Consider the following 21,698-nt stretch of genomic DNA (forward strand, 5'->3'; position numbering starts at 1 on the left):
TCTAATTATCGATCTCAGCGTTCTTTCTGCGTATGTAATTGTAACAGGAGAAAACTTTATGAAATCATTTTCTCATCATTCTATAATTTGATATAAAAAAAAGAAGAAAAAACAGTGTATATAAATCAGTAATCTATGTTTATGTTTATGTTTATAATAACCTAAAAAAGTAATTCAAAGATCGTAATTGAAGGATCAAAACAAATCCACATAAATCATTTCAATTTGATTGATTCGCTACAATATATCATAAGATTAACCCAAAATGAGCCGAAGAAAGAAACAAAAGGTGAGTCTTAATTTGTAACTTATCCGAATCGAAACTAAGTTATTTCATTCATTACAGATTGACTTGAAGGAAAGCGATGATAAATCTGCAATATCTGAGGAAAACATTATTGGCGATGCTAATGCAGCCGATAAGAAAAATATAACACCTGACAAAAAAATATCAACCAGTGCAAACAGCTCAAAAGTATCTAAAAAAGAGTGGAAGAAAGAAGATAAAAAAGAAGATGAAAAGAAAAAGGATCCAGATCTAGAGTCTGAACCAGATGACCCTGTAATCAAGGATTTATTTTCAGGTGATTTACTAGAAACTGTTTCGAATGGAACTTACTAATAAACTATTTGTTAGGTCTTGAAGGAGCGGCATTTCAGAGTCGAATGCCTTTTGACAAGCTGACATCTACAGAAGCAGCATGTTTTCCCGATGTAGCACAAGCAGCTTTGCAAACAGTGAAAGTCTATCTTAATATCCGAAATAGAATTTTACAAATGTGGTTAGAAAATCCCAAGCAACAACTAATATTAGAAACTGCTATAGAAAAACTGGAACCTCCTTATAATAGTGACTTGGTTCTGGTCAAGAGAATCCATGCTTTTTTGGAAAGAAATGGTTTCATTAACTTTGGTATATTTAAACGCATAAAACCAATTGAGCAAAAGAAATATGGAAAGGTAATTTAAAGTTTATCATTTCATTTTATTTAAGGTAATCACGTTTTTGTTTGATTATATTTTTAACACTGAACATTACAGGTTATTGTTATTGGAGCTGGTATAGCTGGCTTGGCTGCTGCTCAGCAAATGCAACAATTTGGCTTAGAAGTAATTGTTTTGGAGGCAAGAGATAGAGTAGGTGGAAGGATCGCAACATTCAGAAAAGGTAATGCCATTCATTACAAAATCTGTTTTGCATTTGACAAATTCTTTGTTTTATTTATTCAGGAAACTATATAGCTGATCTTGGGGCAATGGTAGTAACAGGTCTTGGGGGAAACCCAGTTACCACATTGAGCAAGCAAATTGATATGGAGCTGCATCGTATTAGACAAAAATGTCCTTTATATCAATCTACTGGTGTAACAGTAGACAAGGACAAGGATGAAATGGTGGAGAGAGAATTTAATCGTCTCTTGGAGGCTACATCATACTTGTCTCATCAATTAGATTTCAATTATGCAGGCAATAAACCTGTCAGTCTCGGACAAGCTCTGGAATGGGTTATTAAACTCCAAGAGAAACATGTCAAAGAAAAGCAGATTCAGCACTTAAAAACAATGATAGCACTTCAGGTGAAAAATAATTTTTATATTTTTAATTTTTGATGGTCCCATTACAATTTCATATGAAGTTTGAAATTGTTTAATACTTGAAAAGGAAATATCTAATCACATTTTTTATTATTGGTTTCTATGCTTTCTTTTAACAGACGTCTATTAGATATTTGCTGAATTAAGTACAACATGCAATAGATATAATAAATTACCCCACTAGATTACTATGTTGATCATTGTGTTCTAGGTAGCTGAAGGATAAAGAATAATAGTAAAGTAGTCAAGTGGACTTATTGATCACTTGGTGAATATAGTAGTTTTGTTCTGGGTGACTTACTTGAGTTCAATTTGTTCAACTCATTGTAATAAAAAGTATGATAATGTGCTTCCAACAGCAACTCCCATTCTGTATCCAATGAATTTTGAAAAAAAAGTGAGAAAGTGGTTCTTGCATATAGCGGATCATGTTTTTGACTTGATTTGATCTAAATTAAATTTATTTTTGGCTACCATTATTAATTAATATTCACCCTTTATCTAAAAGTTCTACCTACTTCCCTCAATTGCTTTTCAAATTGAGAATTCCAATATTCCATATTTCTTCACATACATAATACTAATGATATAGTCTAAGGTTTCAACATTCTACCTATTACTCATGAGTACTGTTTCAGTTTTTTTTTTTATTTATAATTCAAACTATATGAGTAATATTCTCTCAGAAGATGGGATGACTCAAATCTCATGTCAGATTTGAGTACATTATTCTATTCTACTGACTCTTTAGTTCTTATTACTTTTTATAGCAGTTTAATTTAGTTATCATTAAGTCTATTAACAATGCAATAATTCCATCAGAACAGATTAAATGAATATCAATTTGTTTTCCAGGAAAAACTGACTATAAATCAAAAGTCTTTGGTAGATATTAAAAGTCAAATAAAAGAATCGAATGCTAAAGTTAAAGAATATGCTGCAATGGATAGAAAAAATATAGAATTGGAATTTGCTTATCGCAGTGCAATGAAAGACCTGAATGATTATATAAAACAATGGGACCAACTTCAAGAACAAGCCAAGGAAATAGAACAGAAGTTGAAGGAGTTGGAAGCTTCTCCACCAAGGTGATTAGAAAATGTTGAGCTATATTATGTTGAATGGTTGCTTGGATTACATCTGTTATCATCGAAAGCACATATTTGCTTGCAGTTATGTTGCTTTCTGACAATTCCGACCTATGAAATATATGTATATTATTTTTTAGATTGACATTTATCAACTCTCATTTTATGTTATTGAATTTCAGTGATGTATATCTTTCATCAAAGGATCGGCAAATTTTGGATTGGCATTTTGCAAATTTAGAATTTGCAAATGCAACTCCTCTCTCAAACTTATCATTGAAGCACTGGGATCAAGATGACGACTTTGAATTCACCGGAAATCATTTAACAGGTGAACTTTCCAAAATTTCCAAAATTGAATATATTTTACTGGAACTGATAAAACATGAAATAAATGGTATGGAAACATAATAATTGAAATAGAAAAAAGAGTTATGAGTATTCAATGTAAATCAATCAGATGGAAATCTAGAAAAAATTGAATATTCATAATTTGACAAAAAATAATCATTTATCTAGCCCCAGCCACCTTGGTGGGCTTGTAGATCCATTGATTCTGGCCATGTGTCGATGAATCTCAGTATTTATTGTTTGAAATTAACAATTTGTATTGCTGTTTCTCAAAGAATTTATATAATTCTGGCCATAAGAGGTCTTGCATCATCTTATTGAAGTCATGTAGTGAGTTTCACACAGATAACAGATAAATTTGGAAATATCATTATATACAAGTAGGATTAACATAAAAAGGTTTGAGATGATTGAATTTGCAATATTTTTCTTTTAAATGAATTAAAGGTTGATAAGTGTGATAAGTTTTCTGTTTTAAAGAAAGTGTGGTCAACTTCATAAGAAGTATCCCTTTCAGTTACCTATGAGGGACTCAATTTGAACTGCTAATGATATTTATGAACTAGTATCTAATAATTATGTATGTTCAATTGTTTTGGTCTTTATTTGATGGAAATTCATCCCGATATTTATTGGATGTAAAATAACTTAATTTCAGCAAAATTTATAAAATTAGACGTACATGAATTTTGCAGAAATAATTATTTTACCGTTATTCAAGTAGTAATTTTATGATTTTAAAATAGGAATGAATAATATTGTATGGTCACTCCAGAAAATTCATTATTTCGATGAATTGCTTTGGAAAATCCACATTCGAAAAAAGAATAGAATAGCTTTATTAACCAAACGCAAATTACGAAATTCTAAGTTGATGCTTCACTTCATCTGATATAATCCTTTCCTGCGGTTAATGATCATTTTCACGATGATAGTAATTTTTACGATAGTACTATCGTGATAGTGGAGAGTGATGTCGCGACGGTATGATAGTAACTATCAAGCAGTTTATACAGGGTTGGGATAAAGTATGGAAACAAGTAAATATCTTTTGGACGAAAAGAACATTATTTATGAAATTTTGCAGGTAAGTGTAATGGCACAAAATGCATCTTATGTACAATTTTTTTGGTGATGATATACTTCCGGTTGAATCGTAACTACCCTCAACTTTTTTAATTTATATGGGATATTATTGATGAATGTGAACTGATACGTTCTTGGAAAGAGTGACTCTAGATTTTGTTAATAGGATGGCATATTGTCAGGAGTTGAACGGCGGGCATTTTGAAAATTTGATTAATTTTTTTTAAAGCATTATCCTCATTAGTCTGCAGCAAATAAATTAAGCTATTCTAGAAGGAACAGTAAGTTATTCCTCGTTTTTATAGATTTTTGCACTAAACCCAGTATGTGCGCATTCGAAATCCCAAGCTCTTTCAACATCTGCAAAGATATACAGGAGGTCCCATAATAAAGTTGTGGGTATTTTAGGTTTAACCGGATGTATATTATCAACAAAAAATTGGACAATTGATGCATTTTGAGCCATTGCACTTACCTGCAAAATTTCATTAATATTGTCCTTTTAGTTCAAAAGATTTACTTGGTTCCATAATTTATCCCAACTGTGTATATACAGGGTGGCCACTTTTTCAATGGGATTGTATTGGTAACTTTTAAACCATAAGAGTTAGAAGGTCGGTCAAATGGAGAAAAAGTTGCATGCATAGAAGCATTATCAAGCAGTTCAAACAAATAGAAATTATCAGGGCCGGTTATTGAGATATCATAAGAAAAGTAAATTCTGTCATTATGATTTTTCTTTTTTTCCCACTTTATTTCGAATATTATCAAAAAATTTTACAGGAATTTTTTATTCGACAGTAAATTGTTCTCAATTTGACGTAATCAGATTTCGTATCCAACGTTTCGTGCTCTCTGGGCCACCTTCAACCTCATTTTCTTCAATACGGACCTGTATATTTTATGACCCTTATCCAAATTTCTTTGGTTCCGATCTGTATTACATTCAGGTACCTTTAGTTTAATTAACAACATGCAATACATTTCGATGAGAAAATCAACTTACTCATCTTGAACTAAATGGAACATATCAGAATTAAATCAGGAAACAAGTAATAATTATTTACATATTTCAATTCCTAATAATTAAACGAATTATCATTTAATGAAAGAAAAATCGAATGATTATTCGAAAGTAAATGAAAATGAATGGAGTAAGTGTTCGAAATCTCCACCATTTTGTAAAATGCACTTAACGGTTCTGGAACCCATACTTCTTATTTGTTCCGTTGAAACAAATTACAGAATCGAACTTTATTTTGATATCATTACGATAAAAGTTTTGCAAGGTTTGGTATTCAAATTTAAAATCATTGTATTCGCGTCTCTCGACTATTTTATTAACAGCAGTTCTTGATAAATTGCATTCACTACAGATCCGACCCAAAGAAAATTGGATAAGGGTCAAAATCACCTGAAAATCAACTTTGGATGACATTGTATGATATATCGTTGAATTCAGCGTATTGAAAAAAATGAGGTTGAGGGTGGCCCAGAGAGCACGAAATGTTGGATACGAAATCTGATTACGTCAAATTGAGAACAATTTACTGTCGAATAAAAAATTCCTGTACCATTTTTTCATAATATTTGAAATAAAGTGGGAAAAAAAGAAAAATCAAAATGACAGAATTTACTTTTCTTATGATATCTCAATAACCGGCCCTGATAATGTCGATTTGTTTGAACTGATTGATAATGCTTCTATGCATGCAACTTTTTCTTCATTTGACCGACCTTCTAACTCTTATGGTTTAAAAGTTACCAATACAATCCCATTGAAAAAGTGGCCACCCTGTATGCTGAGATAGTTACTATCATGATGGTACGAACCTTCAATAATAGTTATTCCTATTATACAACAAATAATAAAATTTGAAAATTATAATCATTGAAACGAAAAGTTAACGGATTGCAATAAGAGCTTTCAAGAACATAGAGATCGTCTCGAAAATATCTGAAGAAGTGACGAACGTAATGCTTATTCATTCATTTCATGAAAGTCATTCTCAGAGATCACTTCGCAGTACTGCACTTGAAAAAACCAATCGTTCTTCAAAACCGAATAGACTAATTCGAATCGCCGTAATATGATATTCAGCAGATCGAATCAATTATCAACGGATGTTATGGAAAGACGTGATAATTGAGTTTCTCGAAGTTGAGGATAACCCAATATTCACATCAATTCTTATTGTATTGTAACAACTTCGATTTGAAGAGTGATTTTTATGAGAGAAAGCACTTTTGATTGGTGCAAATATCAAAAATGCCGATATCTGAGCGGCCCAATGAAGTTGTCCCAATTTCGTGAGATCTCTGAACAATATTATCTTACGGTTATTCAAATCATCAGAACTAGTAAAATTTAGATTTTCCTATTATATATTACAACACGTCACTTAATAAGTCTCGAGGTACCAAGCTTCTAAATAAGTCAAAATATAGAGTTTAGTTTGGATCGAGATGTGACGCTACATAAGTTGTTTGAAAAATGAATGAAAACGAATTTCGTGCATTGTTAAAACACTGTTTTTTTTTATGAGAAAATATACTGTGAAAGCAATGTCTTAATGAATGTTACGCAGACTCTACTCTATCGCAACAGCGGTTAAAAGATGATCAAGGGAAAGCGAGCGTTGTATATTCAAAATAGCTAAAATTCACATGGTCTATGATCCAAACCGTATACCTACAACAAATTTCATCAAAATCTGTAAGCTGTAAACGCGATTTTCGGACACACATAACGATAGATAGACACCAGGCCAAATTTGTCAATATGTTCTGAAATCAATTTCTCGATAAAAAAGAAATTTTTTCATCGTTAAAGTGATCAGAAAACTTCTCCTTCACTTCGGTGGACTTGTAAAGTCTCAATTTCACCGAGATTTTGAAATATCTCAAATTGAAATATACATATCCCTTCAGCTGCAAGAAGCTGTTGCTTTTACACCAACTCGGCTTCGAGTAAATGATAATTAATAATTGTAATGAAATTTCCACAATTTGTTATACTTTTTACCGTTCTTTTTATTTGTTTTTATAGTTTGTATAGTAGCTTTTTATTTTTACTCTACCTTTTCTTGGACTTTATCTGGTAACCTTCATTTGCGTTTTTCTTTCACTCCTTGTTTTGTTTTTCTGTCCTTCATTTTGTTTATTTTATTTTCTACCTTTTTCAGAATATAACGGCTTTTTCAATAAGGGGTTCCATTTCGATACTAAAAACGAACGAGTATATCTTTAGAGACATCAATGGATATTTATTTCATTGTGAACAGGAAAGTATGTCATCAAGGATGAAAAAACATATCAGCCAAATGACCTCCAAGGCTACGGTTGCAGCACTAACCCTTTTCATGAGATTTTCTATATCGCACAGTTGTGGCTGTATAACTTTACGAATTCATGTTTGAGGTCTTGAATTGCTTTGGCATAACAATTCCTTTCACGTGGCTCAAATAAAAAGGTGTAAATGTGTTGAATAACAAGATCTCGGTGCTCAATTGAAAATAACACGGCCAATAAACTACTATTGCAAAATTGCGATTGTTTTGTTGCTTGTATGGCACGAAGCACAGTCTTGTTGGAAATAAATGTCGTCCGCATCAATATCTTCCAATTCCGACCATAAAAAAATCATAAATCATAGCTCGGTAGCGTAATCTATTCGCCGTAACAGTTGCACCAGCCTTAATTTCGAATAAGTAAGGTACCGGGGTTTTCACCATAATTTGACCCCCCCTTTAACTTTGTTACTAAAAGAGGTACAAAAAAATGTTTTCAACAAAAGTTTCACGAAATCGACTAGTGTTTTCTAAACTGCTTTCAAAAAATTAAATATATACAGGGTGGGCAACATATTGCAGGCAACTTCATTTTTTCAAATGGAACACCCTGTATATTTTTCTATATTTGACTAGCTCTTTTTCCCCTGATTTCGAATATATAACATATGTTTGGTCTTTCTCTCTTATTCTGAGTACTACAGAGTTTCACATTTTAAGAATCACCTAGCATGCTCCAGTAATCAATTTTCACGTGGTAGGCTGCGATAACTCAAAATGCCCTTTTGTGAGTTATCTCGTTGTTAACGATATATGACATACGTTTTTCATTATAAATTGGAACTCTAAAAAGGGCATTTTGAGTTATCGCAGCCTACCACTTAAAAACTGATTACTGAGCATGCTAGGTGATTCTTAAAATGTGAAACTCTGTAGTACTCAGAATAAGAGAGAAAGACCAAACATATGTTATATATTCGAAATCAGAGGAAAAAGGGCTAGTCAAATATAGAAAAATATACAGGGTGTTCCATTTGAAAAAATGAAGTTGCCTGCAATATGTTGCCCACCCTGTATAAATTTAATTTTTTGAAATCATTTTAGAAAACGCTAGTCGATTTCATTAAACTTTTGTTGAAAACATTTTTTTGTACCTCCTATAGTAACAAAGTTAAAGGGGGGGTCAAATTATGGTGAAAAACCCGGTACAATTACACCACCAACCCAAAAACGGCACCAAACAGTGATACGTTGAGGATTGCTAAGCTCTTCAACAATCAATATTGGATTTTCCGAGCTCCAAATGCGACAATTCTACTCATGAATTTGAAACAGAAAGGATTCTACTCATGAACTTAGCCTCCCGTGGTGAAACTGGGTCTCATCACTGAACATGATTTTTCGATGATAATCTGGATCATTTTGATGCATTTCCAAGGACCCAATCAGCGATAATACGCTGGTGATCGACCTGCTTGAGTTCTTATGTTAACTGAACTTTAAAAGCCTCAAGACCACATTCTTTTTGCAAAATAAATAATGTTGTTTGTGGAATTCCTGATTCCCAAGATCGTCAAGGAATCGACAAACCTGGGTTTTCGTCAACACTACGGGCTACAATTATCAGTTGTTTTTGAGTGGGTGCACATGGTTTCGATTATTCACGTCATCAAACCTTCGCAACAGCTCGAATTTTTCCAGCAGATTCACTTTTGCCGGCCGAGAAGGTGGTTCACGACGACCCAAAAATACTTTTTCTACAAGCGTGCGCTCACAACTCTTTTTCCACACGCATTTTAAGACGCAAAGATTCACTTTTCCACACAGTGCGGGAAAAACCTCTGCTTCTTTGCCGCACGCATATGCGTGCGGTTGGTTTTCCCGCACGCAAATATTGAAGAATAAATTAAATTTTGTCATGTCTCTTTGCACCGAACGCCCAATTAACGTCAAGGATGACATAACTATGGTAATGACTAAGATGCATAGAATACCTGGTGTGTCGTCTACTTATACCTGTAAAACTTTCAAACAAAACGGGAGATTTTTCAGATTTATACCTACTTGATTTCGAGGGATCGCGGTCTGTTTCAGATGGCGCATACATCGTTTACATTTGACATTTCTCTCAATTCTCGACTCTTGTGAACCAAGGGCGTAGTTTTTTTTTCTTGGTGGGGGATTATCGAAAAAAAAATTTTTGACGCAACTTTTATTCATATCTGTAATGTTAGAAAAAGAAGTTTGATAATGAAGTTTGAACCAAATTACTCGAAATAATTTATTTTGTTACTAATTCGGTTGTTCTTACCTTATACTGGGTGTTCTCAAATTAGAGTTACGAAGGAATATTAGAAATTACTTGGATAATTTTGAGAAAAAAAAGTTTTATGAATATGAGCCCACAGACGCTTTGCTTTCAATATACAGGTTGTTTCTAGTGTGTCGTACAGTTTATCAAATAATGATTAATCTTCGCTACAGATTAGGTAAATAAATATCAAAACTTATAATTAATGCATTCATTAGAGCTTACTAGCTGGATCTTTATAATAATTTGGATTTTCCTGAGGATTACTAGAGATTTTTCTCGAAATCGATAGCAGATACGACAAAACTATAACAAACCAAAAAGTGTAGTACTGGACCAGAGTTTTTTTTCTACATTTTTCTAAACTAATAGCCATTCACCAAAATATAGTTTTGGAGGAAGGAAGCAGGCATCCTTCCAGAAAATATATCACCCTGTAGATTTGCATTCAAAATTAGCATATCACATAGTGAAAACTTTAAACTGGAATATCTATGTCCAATTCATATTAAATATCTTGTGAAGGGAAGGTTATACGAGAAAATAACTTGAACTTCAACACATGTATCTCAAAACAAAATTTTTGAGGACTCATGTTATAGGACTTTTTTTCTTAAAATGATCCGAAAATCTGTCATTTTCATTTGTATCTCCAATTTAGGAGCACCGTGTAATTACCCCCAGTATCCCCCTATTTCTACGCTCTTGTCGTGAACTTTGAGTATAGAACAATAATATATTATATTCTATGGTCTGTCATTATATTCCATTCATTTGAGTAAAAATTCGATATGAACTGAATTGTAATTCATTGTGAATGTTTGCAGTGTCTAAAATCAGTATTTTCTTTTTAAACGGCACTAGGCAGATGCGGGAATTCGAAAAATTTTAAAGAGCGCCACCTTACAGCACTCTGGTGGAGCAGACCACCAAAGCAACAGGTGGGTCTCTCAAAAAGTCTGAAACAAAATCGAATCAGTAAACACACCAGGTATTCTATGCATCTTAGTAATGACTAAGATGTCTGAAAACATGGTGAATGCACTCGTCAATTTTGGATAGAATGACATTCGACCACATTGAAAATATTAGTTTTATTTCGTGGCGGCGCCGCAATGTCATACCTTTCGTTTCGTTTAAGATGCATACAATCCCTGGTGTGTTTACTGATTAGATTTTGTTTCAGGCTTTTTGAGAGACCCACCTGTTGCTTTGGTGTGCTGCTTCACCAGAGTGGGAATTTTTCCAATTCCCGCTATCTGCCTGGTGCCGTTTAAAAAGGAAATACTGATTTTAGACTCTGCAAACATTCACAATAAATTACAATTCAGTTCATATCGAATATTTAATCAAATGAATGGAATATAATGACAGACCATAGAATATAAAATATTATTGTTCTATACTCAAAGTTCACGACATGAGCGCAGAAATGGGGGGATACTGGGGGTAATTACACGGTGTTCCTAAATTGGAGATACAAATGGAAATGACAGATTTCCGTATCATTTTAGGAAAAAAGTCCTATATCATGAGTCCCCAAACATTGTGTTTGGAGATACATGTGTTAAAGTTTAAGTTTTTTCTCGTATAACCTTCCCTTCACAAGATATTTAATTTGAATTGGCCATAGATATTCCAGTATTTCCAGTTTAAAGTTTTCACCATGTGATATGCTAATTTTGAATGCAAATCTACAGGGTGATATTTTTTCTGGAAGGATGCCTACTTCCTTCCTCCAAAACTATATTTTGGTGAATGGGTGTTAGTTTAGAAAAATGTAGAAAAAAACTCTGGTCCAGTACTACACTTTTTGGTTTGTTATAGTTTTGTCGTGTAAGCTATCGATTTCGAAAAAAAATTTCTAGTAATCCCCAGGAAAATCCAAATTAATATAAAGATCCAGCTAGTAAGCTCTAATTAATGAATTTATTATAAGTTTTGGTATTTATTTACCCAATCTGTAGCGAAGATTAATAAATATTTGATAAACTGATATAAGCATCACAAAAAAGTACGACACACTAGAAACAACCTGTATATTGAAAGCAAAGCGTTTGTAAACTCATATTCATGAAACTTTTTTTTCTCAAAATTTTCCAAGTAATTTCTCATTTTCCTTCGTAACTTTAATTTGAGAATACCCAGTATAAGGTAAGAACAAACCGAATCAGTTATGAAAACAATTATTTCGAGTAATTTGGTTCAAACTTCGTTATCAAACTTCTTTTTCTGACATTACAGATATGAGTAAAAGTTGTCGTCAGAATTTTTTTTCGATTATCCCCCCCAAGAAAAAAAAGATCTACGCCCTTGATTCATGAGAGTCGAGAATTGAGAGAAATGTCAAATGTAAACGATGTATGCGCCATCTGAAACAGACCGCGATCCCTTGAAATCAAGTAGGTATAAATCTGAAAAATCTCCCGTTTTGTTTGAAAGTTTTACAGGTATAAGTAGACACACCAGGTTTTCTATGCATCTTAATTTCGATCTATTTTCCTTTGATTTTGACAGGATATATCAATTAAAACCCGATCCTAGCGAATCAGAAGCTTAAACTAATATTCTCAAAATTGGCAAAACAAAAGCTAATCAGTCCATACACCAGGTTTTTAGACATCTTAGTAATGACATACAGAATTACGTCTGTCATCCATGTGTGTGAATAATTATTAATCAAATCTTTTCAGTTGCAATTTATTTCAAGCGCTTGTAGAAAAAATATTGTCCCTAACTCTTGCGGGAGGTATCTTTCCCGCACTCAACGGCAGTTTCGTGAGAGGAAGTACCACTTTGCGCACTTGTTAGGAAAATAAATAAATATCAGTTTTTCGAACTGTGACTGCAAAATTTTCACAATTTTTGTAGTGAATTTTAAAATGCTGCTCAGACAATTCGAAATCAAACCTCTTATTAGAAATTTCCTTAATAATACATGATGAAAATGTTGATACTAACTACTAATTTGAAGGGATTTACCCATTGATGATGCAGGTTTATTCCTGAAAATAAGAATACATCAGAAAATAAGCGTTGCTTCTTAGACCCGTATAATTTTTCTTCGAATTTTTCTAACCTTTTTTTTCTCGAAATGTACCATGTTGTACAGAGAGACCCACTTGAAGATCGAAAACGATAATTGACTCGATAACCGAAGCCGTCTCACGATTTCGTTTTTTTTCTTTATTTTCCCCTGCAAGACTGCGACCTCTGCTTTTTTGGCGCGATGCCCGACCGATATGGCGCGGGCGAGAGCGCGATGCCTCCCCGATTAAATGCCTGGTTATGGTCCGGGAGAAGCCGCAAATTCACTCTCACGCTGGGTGGTTCCCTATCGAGAAGATGAAAAAGAAAGTACGAACATTTTTTTTTAATAATAATTCAAAAACACTACAAAAATTGCACTATGGTTTATTATTTCACCTTTCAACGCAAAACATCTCGACACGTTACGAAAAAAAGTGAAAATTTTCAATGGTATTCGAACCCAGGACCATTAATTTCAAAATTCGAATGAAAATTTTCAAAAAGTCATATCTCCGGAACTTTGAATGCTAGGAATATACATACATTATCATCGTAGTACTATACAGGGTTTTCCAAATTAGACCTGAACCTTGGAGGACGTGTTAATTTGACTCATTTGATGTCGTTTGAGCCTTATTTAGTGATAACCAAAAATCAACAGTTCACGAGATATTTGAACTCTTATGATTTTTGAAAGAAGTCTCAATCTTGTCAATTTTTTGTACGTTGGGTAAATTTGATCGCAATTTTGGATTATTTTCGTGGCCTGCGAGAATTCCGGATCTAACACCATTAGAATAAACGAAGAGGCGAGAATATTGAAATAAATTTTAGGCGGACAGTAACAACTGAAGAAGTTGGGCATGTGATTGTAAAAGGAATTGTGGAGGTCATTTCAAACATAATTTGTGAATACATTTTCTTCTAAAATTTCGAGTTTAATTGCAACAAAAAATATTAATTCAATACTTTCCTTTTTTTGCTTCTTTTCCCTTTCAAATAAAAATCTGTCGAAACAAAACTAGTGCCTGCATTCTAACGAAAACTTTTTGAGGAAATGAAGAAGGAATTTGACAAATTTTTGACATAATTTTGTCATACATAAATTGTGGGATTCGAAAGCCGTAGACAAATTTATATTGAAAAGTTACTATTATTTTCATCATATACCAACTTTTAAATGATACTAATTCTGATTCAACTTCTAATACAGCAAAGTTTTGCTTTTTTCATACATATTATGTATGATGAAAATAATCAAAAATTTAAATCAAACTTGGTCAACGTAGGAAAAATTGACGAAAAATGATGTAAGGTGAGAAATTTTGTTAAAAAACACAAGAACTCAAATATCTCGGAAACTGTTGATTTTTGGTTATCAATAAATATGGCTCAATCGACAGCAAATGAGTGATACTAACTTCTAACACCTCCTTCAAGGTTCACTTACTTAGAATCATGGAAGGCTGAAATTTCGGGTATGGATTGCCAGTATCCCTTGTATCATTTAAGTGTAATGAATTACTTTCCTTATCTTATAAGGTTGTTCAAAATCACTTCGAGGGGACATATTGAAATGACAAAAAGTGTTTTTTTCTTCAAATAAAATGACCTGCATATCATCTGAACCTGTTCCGTTTTGAGAATTACGTGTTTTTTGTCCAAACGAGTGTCAAACGCCAAATAAAAAATCTCGTGGATAAGAGTATGGTTAGTTCAGCTAATCAGCTTTTAAGTAAAGAGATTATATCAAGCATACACAAATATTCTCATCATAAGAATAGAAACCTACGGCTATTATGTGTCAACTAGATTGAGAAGATAGATATATCTGAGCGGCGATTGTTTAATGACATTAAATCGTTGTATATATCCATTGCTAATAGAATTAGGATTATATCCACTGATCATATGCGCCAGATATATTTTTGTTCAAATTCGATAAGGTGGCAATCAAATAAAATAGAGCAATTGAAAATCCACTTTTTGAGCGCTCATTTCCTGAAATGATCCCTCTATCATTTCGTCACAATTATCGAAAATTTGGGCCTTGAATGGTATCAAAGAATAAGTTTCTACTCACTGATAACGTATTTGGGGTCAAATTCCATTCTGACCATCCGTCCGGACGTAGACATGATAACTCTTGAACGAAAAGATCAAAAAGCTTGACACTTGCAGGAAAGGGTTGGATCGATAGCTACGTTTGAGTAAGTTAAATGGTATAATCCTACTGAGGGCTGTGTAAATATAGCTGTTCGAAATATTGTGTTAATATAAAAACTGCATATTCGATTGAGATGAAAATTTGAATTTAGATGTGAAATGACATTTTCAAGCCACGTGTGAATTTTTATTTTGATCGCCAAAATCAAAACTATGGAAAATTCGATAACACTGAAAAAAAATTAACCAGTATTTCCATGACCTCTAACCGACGAAGTTGAGATTTTGGGAGTTGATATGAGATTTCAAGATTCATGCTAAATTTCAAGCTGATCACACATCATCAAAACCATAGAAAATTTAAAAACTCTATTTGAAAAGAAATTCCTAATATTTCCGTTACAACAAATTAGATCAGTATGAAATTTTGCTCGTGGATTAAAAATAACCATTTCAATCCTGGTACAAAATTTCGTGTTGATAGCGTTTTCAGAACCATGAAAAATTCAAGTCTAATATCTAACATATCCCAAAGAATCGTGATTTTTTCAGTAGGTATTAGAAAATTCAAGCAGAATATCGAAAAAAAAATGGCGTCAATTCATGCGCCAATTGCAATCTCGGATATAGTTATATGCCGTTCTGTCGTCTCCAAGGGCTTAATTGTTGCATGAATGGATGAGCGCTCAACTCTGACTTAGTAATAATAATGCCTTTATTTGCTTTGCAAGGAAAACAATACATGATATAGGGCCATAAAGCAACAATGACAATAATAGTGTATAGTATATCCAAAATCACTTGGAGGAAGCCAAAATATTTCAATTATACAAGGGCTTTTCAAGTTTTTCAGAAATTTTTTTGGGGGCAGTGAATTTATTGCCTTACAATGAATGTATTGTAAACCCCGGTATTTAGCGGATCGCGGTGTCAACTTCAAAGGGACATCTATGGCCAAGCGTTTTCATGGACTAGTTCAAGTGACTTTGGATATACTGAACTCTGATTTTTTACTCTCAAAATTTATGGATCATCTTCTCGAGTTAGGAAATCACAATTTGCCCCTATGTATTGAAAGGGTAGAGCATGAGTATGTTGTATTATTTTTTAGGTGTTTTCCTCAGAGGAATTGTCGAAAAATAATGATTTTAGTATATTCGAATCTTTGTTTTCTGTCTATTATAAGGCTAGGTTAAGTCAGTTTCTGAATGGGTGCCTCAAAGATTGCTCATCGATTTCAAGTTTAAAACGAGCGCACTGAAATAACTAACTTCAGATGATTCAACGAATTTTTTCATGTTCTCAGTATAAACGTTCATCTGGTTATGATGTCATCTGACTATTTTCCAAAATTACGATTAAATCAATGTTTTAACGACAATGCAATGTACAGGATTTTTCACCATAATTTGACCCCCCCTTTAACTTTGTTACTGAAAGAGGTACAAAAAAATGTTTTCTACAAAAGTTTCACGAAATCGACTAGTGTTTTTTAAAATGATTTCACAAAATGAAATATATACAGAGTGGGCAACATATTGATTGCAACTTCATTTTTTCAAATGGAACACCCTGTATATTTTTCTATATTTGACTAGCCCTTTTTCCCCTGACTTCGAATATATAACATGTGTTTGGTCTATCTCTCTTATTCTGAGTACCACAGAGTTTCAAATTTCAAGAACCACCTAGCATGCTCAGTAATCAGTTTTCAAGTGATAGGCTGCGATAACTCAAAATGCATTTTTTTGAGTTATCTCGTTGGCAACGATATGACACATGAAATATTTTCACTCTATATGAAGAACAATAAAAATAAGAAAGCTACAAGGAGAGAATATATGGAGTTGCATCCAAATCATCGAATTCCAATAAATAGTGAAAAACGTATGTCATATCGTTGACAACGAGATAACTCAAAAAAGGGCATTTTGAGTTATCGCATTACTGAGGATGCTTGGTGGTTCTTAAAATTTGAAACTCTGTGGTACTCAGTATAAGAGAGATAGACCAAACATATGTTATATATTCGAAGTCAGGGGAAAAAGAGCTAGTCAAATATAGAAAAATATACAGGGTGTTCCATTTGAACAAATGAAGTTGCAATCAATATGTTGCCCACTCTGTATATATTTCATTTTGTGAAATCATTTTAAAAAACACTAGTCGATTTCGTGAAAATTTTGTAGAAAACATTTTTTTGTACCTCTTTCAGTAACAAAGTTAAAGGGGGGGGGGGTCAAATTATGGTGAAAAACCCGGTACCTACGACTTCTTCACCTCATGCGATCTCGGACTTCTCCCGAACTCTTCAGGAATATCGCGGACTCTATTAAGCTGTACCTAAATCCTTCTGCCCCATGTTTGGACACTAACAAGATCGTTAGGTGGGTACCTTATTATAAATTTTCCACAAGATGCTTTCCTGTCAACGTGGTCCCTTTGTTTGGGCACCTTATAATGGGACGAAAATGAGTTGTATAAGACAGAAATCAGCATTTGCGAATGGGTATTTTTTTTTTCGATGACGAATTGTTTCGACGTTATTTTATGAGCATTCTTCATTCATTGCTGGACGTTGTTGATTCAATTCTATTTAGATTATTGAATCTCAATATTTTTTCAGATAATGCGATGATACTGAATACAATATTTCTCATCGCAAAGTTCTGGTGTAAATTGATAGTTTTGAAGTTTTAATGTCCAAGTATGTCATTATGAATAAGCTGTGAGGTTGCAGGATAATTTTTGCTTCTAGGTTTGTGATCAATGAAATGAGATAGAGAATAAAAGGCACTCGTTTTTAGCGTTCCAGTAAGTATCTTATATAGTTTCGCCAAAAACGAAAACATGAAATTAAAATATTATCTAATGGTATAATAATTCTCAGCCTTACCTTTAGTAGTTTCTTGAATTCTGAATATAGGTGCAAAATATTTTACCTTTCGTTGAATTGATGGTAAAAATTATGTGTGTGATATTTGCGAATTTTTTTCTGTTTATTTCATTATAGTTATTTATAATACAAGTGCAGAAGGCATTGATATTCTTCCACGAGTTCAAAATTCAAAAACGAGCCACGAAGTGTCGAGTTTTTGAATGAACGAGTGGTAGAATGAGCCTTCTGTACGAGTATTATACATTATTTTCTCTAATTCATTGCATTTTCATTGAAATTAATAAAATATTTCCATAAATATATTTTAGTGATTTTTGCATTGAAAAATGTTGGTTGGCAGAACTGATTTCTTTAAGGCAAATTGATGAATTGACAGATAAAGCCGTGGCGGAAAGTTCGGAGTACCAACATAGAATAATAAAATATAACCATGAAAACTGTGCGTTTCTGATATATTCTCGCACGATTTTGTTCTACAAGATGTGGAAGAATGAACGGAATAACCACAGAATTAGAGAAAGTATCTTATATACTATCGCCAAAAACGAAAACATGATATTAAAATGTACCTGATGGTATAATAATTCACAATATATTATTTCTTATCTGCAGCTCTATTGCTAGTAGTTTCTCAAATTTTGAGTTAGGAGCAAGAGGTTTTACTTTATTCGACTTGAGGATAAATATACACTAATTTTTGTGGTATGTATTCACACAATTTTTATTTCATCAAGAAATATCTGCAATTCGATTATATCAAGCTGAAATTAGACTTCAACGATTAGTCGAGATTGATGAAAAATTTATAGTCAATTCTGTTATTCTTTCAAAAACCCAATACTTTGGAAAATGATATTCGAAACATCGAAATGACATTGATAAGTTTGGGACATATTATATGAAATTCGCCAAAAGGCTCCATTATTAAATAAGTTTAAATTTTCTATGTTGTTACTACCAAAAAATAGATATTAACTATTTAGTGATTACATTATGTAACCGCGCATTTTTAACTTATTTCAAGTCCATCTTCAGACTTTCTGGAGATGAATTGGAAATAAGTTTTGTGTCCTGTATAGGAAAAATAGGTTCGTCACCTTGGCCATATATCGAATTTCCATAATTATACTGGAAACAGGCTACTCCTTGTTTATTGCAAATGGTACAACATACAGTATACGAGTATTATTGCATCATTAGATAGCTTATTTGACAACAATTTCAGGAATCTCAATAACTTTGGTATCAACGTTTCATGGGTTGATGGGATTCTTATGAAAAAAATGGTGGCGCCTAGGACTCATATTTTTTTGAAAATTTCTGCAGAAAAATTTCTTTTTTGAGAGAAACTTTTCAATTTTCGATCCTGTCAATACGTTGTACTGTTTGCGGTTTGGACCAAAAATGTACAGGGTGTTCATGAGAAGATCATGAACTTGGCCAACTGAAATTCATCAAAACTCGAGATTTTCAAATTATAACCTATATTTTTATTTATTTTAGTAAATTGTAGGTAAAGAATTGGAATAGGGAGGGTTACTCAAGTAAATCCATACCTAAATTGAAAACTTTAAGAGTATCGAGGATGAATTTGAAATGATAATAAACCGCAATTTCTAACCTAGTGGAAGTAGTTTGTGACTTCCGAAAAACACAGGAAGAGAATTAAATTCGCTGTTTCCATTACTAAATTGGACATTTCATGAATTGTAATTAATTATTATCCCTTATAGGGAATAATTATTATTATTATTATTTATACAAATAAGAGTTTAGGTTGAACCCCTGAACTCAGAAAATAAAGAGAAATATAATACGTTCGTTTGATATTAATAATTGTTCGTTTTATATTCTTAATTGTTCGTTGAGATTGTTGAGAGCCGATAGACCAGTAGAATTTTTCAAATTAATATGAAAAATATTTCATGAAATGTCTAGTTCAGTTATCTTAACGCTGAATTTTAGTCTTTTTTTTTGTTTTTCGGAAGTCACAGACTACTTCCCCCCAGTAAAAAATTGCGGTTTACCCTCATTTCAAGTTCTTCCTTCGATGACTCCTAAAGTTTATATTTTAGCTGCAGGGTTCAATTAAGCAACCTTCCCCAATTTTTACGTAGAATGAAAAATATAGGTTGTAACTTGAAAATCTTTTTTCACCGTCTTACCAGCTCAGATGGACCATTATGGTGATAAAAATGCACGAAACGTACTTACTACATAAGTATTCATTATTTTGTAGTAGGTAAGTTTTACACGTGGATAAACGATCCATACTGTTAAATGGCTAACCTAAAAATAAACATATGACGTTTCGGATGACAGTTTTGTTTGACATATGTCATTGGAATAGATCTGTGAATGAATGAATGAATGAATGTTTGACATATGTTATTGGAATAGATCTATGAATGAATGAACGCTGAAGTTAATCTCCAATACTTTCTGAATACTCCAGAAACGAAACGACCAGACTCGAAAGACATACGAGTATGCTCATTTCATTCCGCATCTAGGACAAAACATCTAGAACATCTCCGCGCCGAATTCTTTCGTATATCGGCGAGATACAACTGTCGATAGCCCTCTCTCGTGATCCGCCCCGCGATTTGCACAAAATTACCGGCCGATTCGTATCCGGCCGCTCCCCGCGATGCCCCCGTAATGATACATTCGCGCGAGAAGTTATCGGTTCATCTGCCTCGGATCCGACGATTGCCATTCTCTCATTTTGGGCCCAATAATAATGATAATTATTCGTATTGTTTCGCGCGGCCTTTCCGTCCAAACCCCCCCGTCGAGCTTCTGGCAATTAATATCCGCTCCAATCGATGCCCCGGTTCCATTATTAGGCCCGTTTCACACTCTCGGAAGGTACCACGCGGTGCGGTTCGAATTTTGCCGGTTTTTGGGTGTGAAGTAGTGGTTCTCGAAATTGTATTGGTTTCGGTTGATCTCCGACTGTTAAATTTCTTCCATAACAGGACAAATGAAAAGTCGCCGGTCTACCATACACATTTTTTGGCAAAATTCGATTTTATTATTCAACATAGTAGCCTTCGAGGACGATACAGCGATCAAAACTATCTTCCAACTTTTCCTCAGGCCTCAGTCTCGATGATTACTAAATTTTGGCGCTAAATTTATTTCCAGTGAGCGCATTCTTTTGAGGTCTGAGAACAGGAAAAAGTCGCTGAGGGCCAGATCTGGCTCCCACGGTGGATGCAGAATCAATTCGAAGCCCAATTCATGCAATTTTGCCATTGCTTTCATCGACTTGTGACACAGCGCATTGTCTTGATGAAACAGCTCCTTTCTTTCTTCAAATGGGGCCGTTTGAACGATTTCATCCTTTAAACGATCCAGGAACGGTATATAATAATCACAGTTGATAGTCTGGCCCTTTTGGAGATAATCAATGAATATTATACCTTGCGCATCCCAGAAAACTGATGCTATAACCGTGCCAGCTGACTGTTTTGTTTTTCCTGGCTCATCGTGTGCAATCCACTCAGCCGACTGTCGCTTGGACTGCGGAGTGAAATAATGGCGCCATTGTCACATATCGACGCAAAAATTCAGTTTTATTGCACTTAAACAGCTTGAAACACTGCTCAGAATCATTAACACGTTGTTGCTTTTGATCGATTGTGAGCTCGCGCGGCACCCATTTTGCACACAGCTTTCTCATGTACAAATGTTCGTGAATGATATGATATACACGTTTAGATGATATCTTCACATTACGGTCATTCAAAATTATTTTGTGAACTTTTCGATTTTTTCGTCGGTGACAGCCTCTTTTGGGGGTCCACTGCATTCGCCGTCTTCGGTGCTCATTTCACCACGTTTCAACTGAGCAAACCAATCAATGATCGTTGATTT

General features: G+C 33.6%; 1 protein-coding gene across 1 annotated transcript in view; it reads left to right on the forward strand.

Moving 5' to 3' along the window:
* Positions 1-27: 27 nt before the first annotated feature.
* The window catches only part of LOC123675657 (lysine-specific histone demethylase 1A), a 578,526-nt gene continuing 556,855 nt past the window's right edge, over positions 28-21,698 (forward strand). The window contains exons 1-7 of the mRNA XM_045611100.1: positions 28-289; positions 347-584; positions 638-960; positions 1,042-1,168; positions 1,231-1,577; positions 2,451-2,683; positions 2,866-3,014. Coding sequence (XP_045467056.1) covers positions 266-289; positions 347-584; positions 638-960; positions 1,042-1,168; positions 1,231-1,577; positions 2,451-2,683; positions 2,866-3,014 — 1,441 coding nt within the window. The 5' untranslated portion in view covers positions 28-265. The remainder of the gene's footprint in view (positions 290-346; positions 585-637; positions 961-1,041; positions 1,169-1,230; positions 1,578-2,450; positions 2,684-2,865; positions 3,015-21,698) is intronic.

The sequence above is a fragment of the Harmonia axyridis genome, chromosome 3, assembly GCF_914767665.1.
Source record: "Harmonia axyridis chromosome 3, icHarAxyr1.1, whole genome shotgun sequence".
Taxonomy (NCBI): domain Eukaryota; kingdom Metazoa; phylum Arthropoda; class Insecta; order Coleoptera; family Coccinellidae; genus Harmonia; species Harmonia axyridis.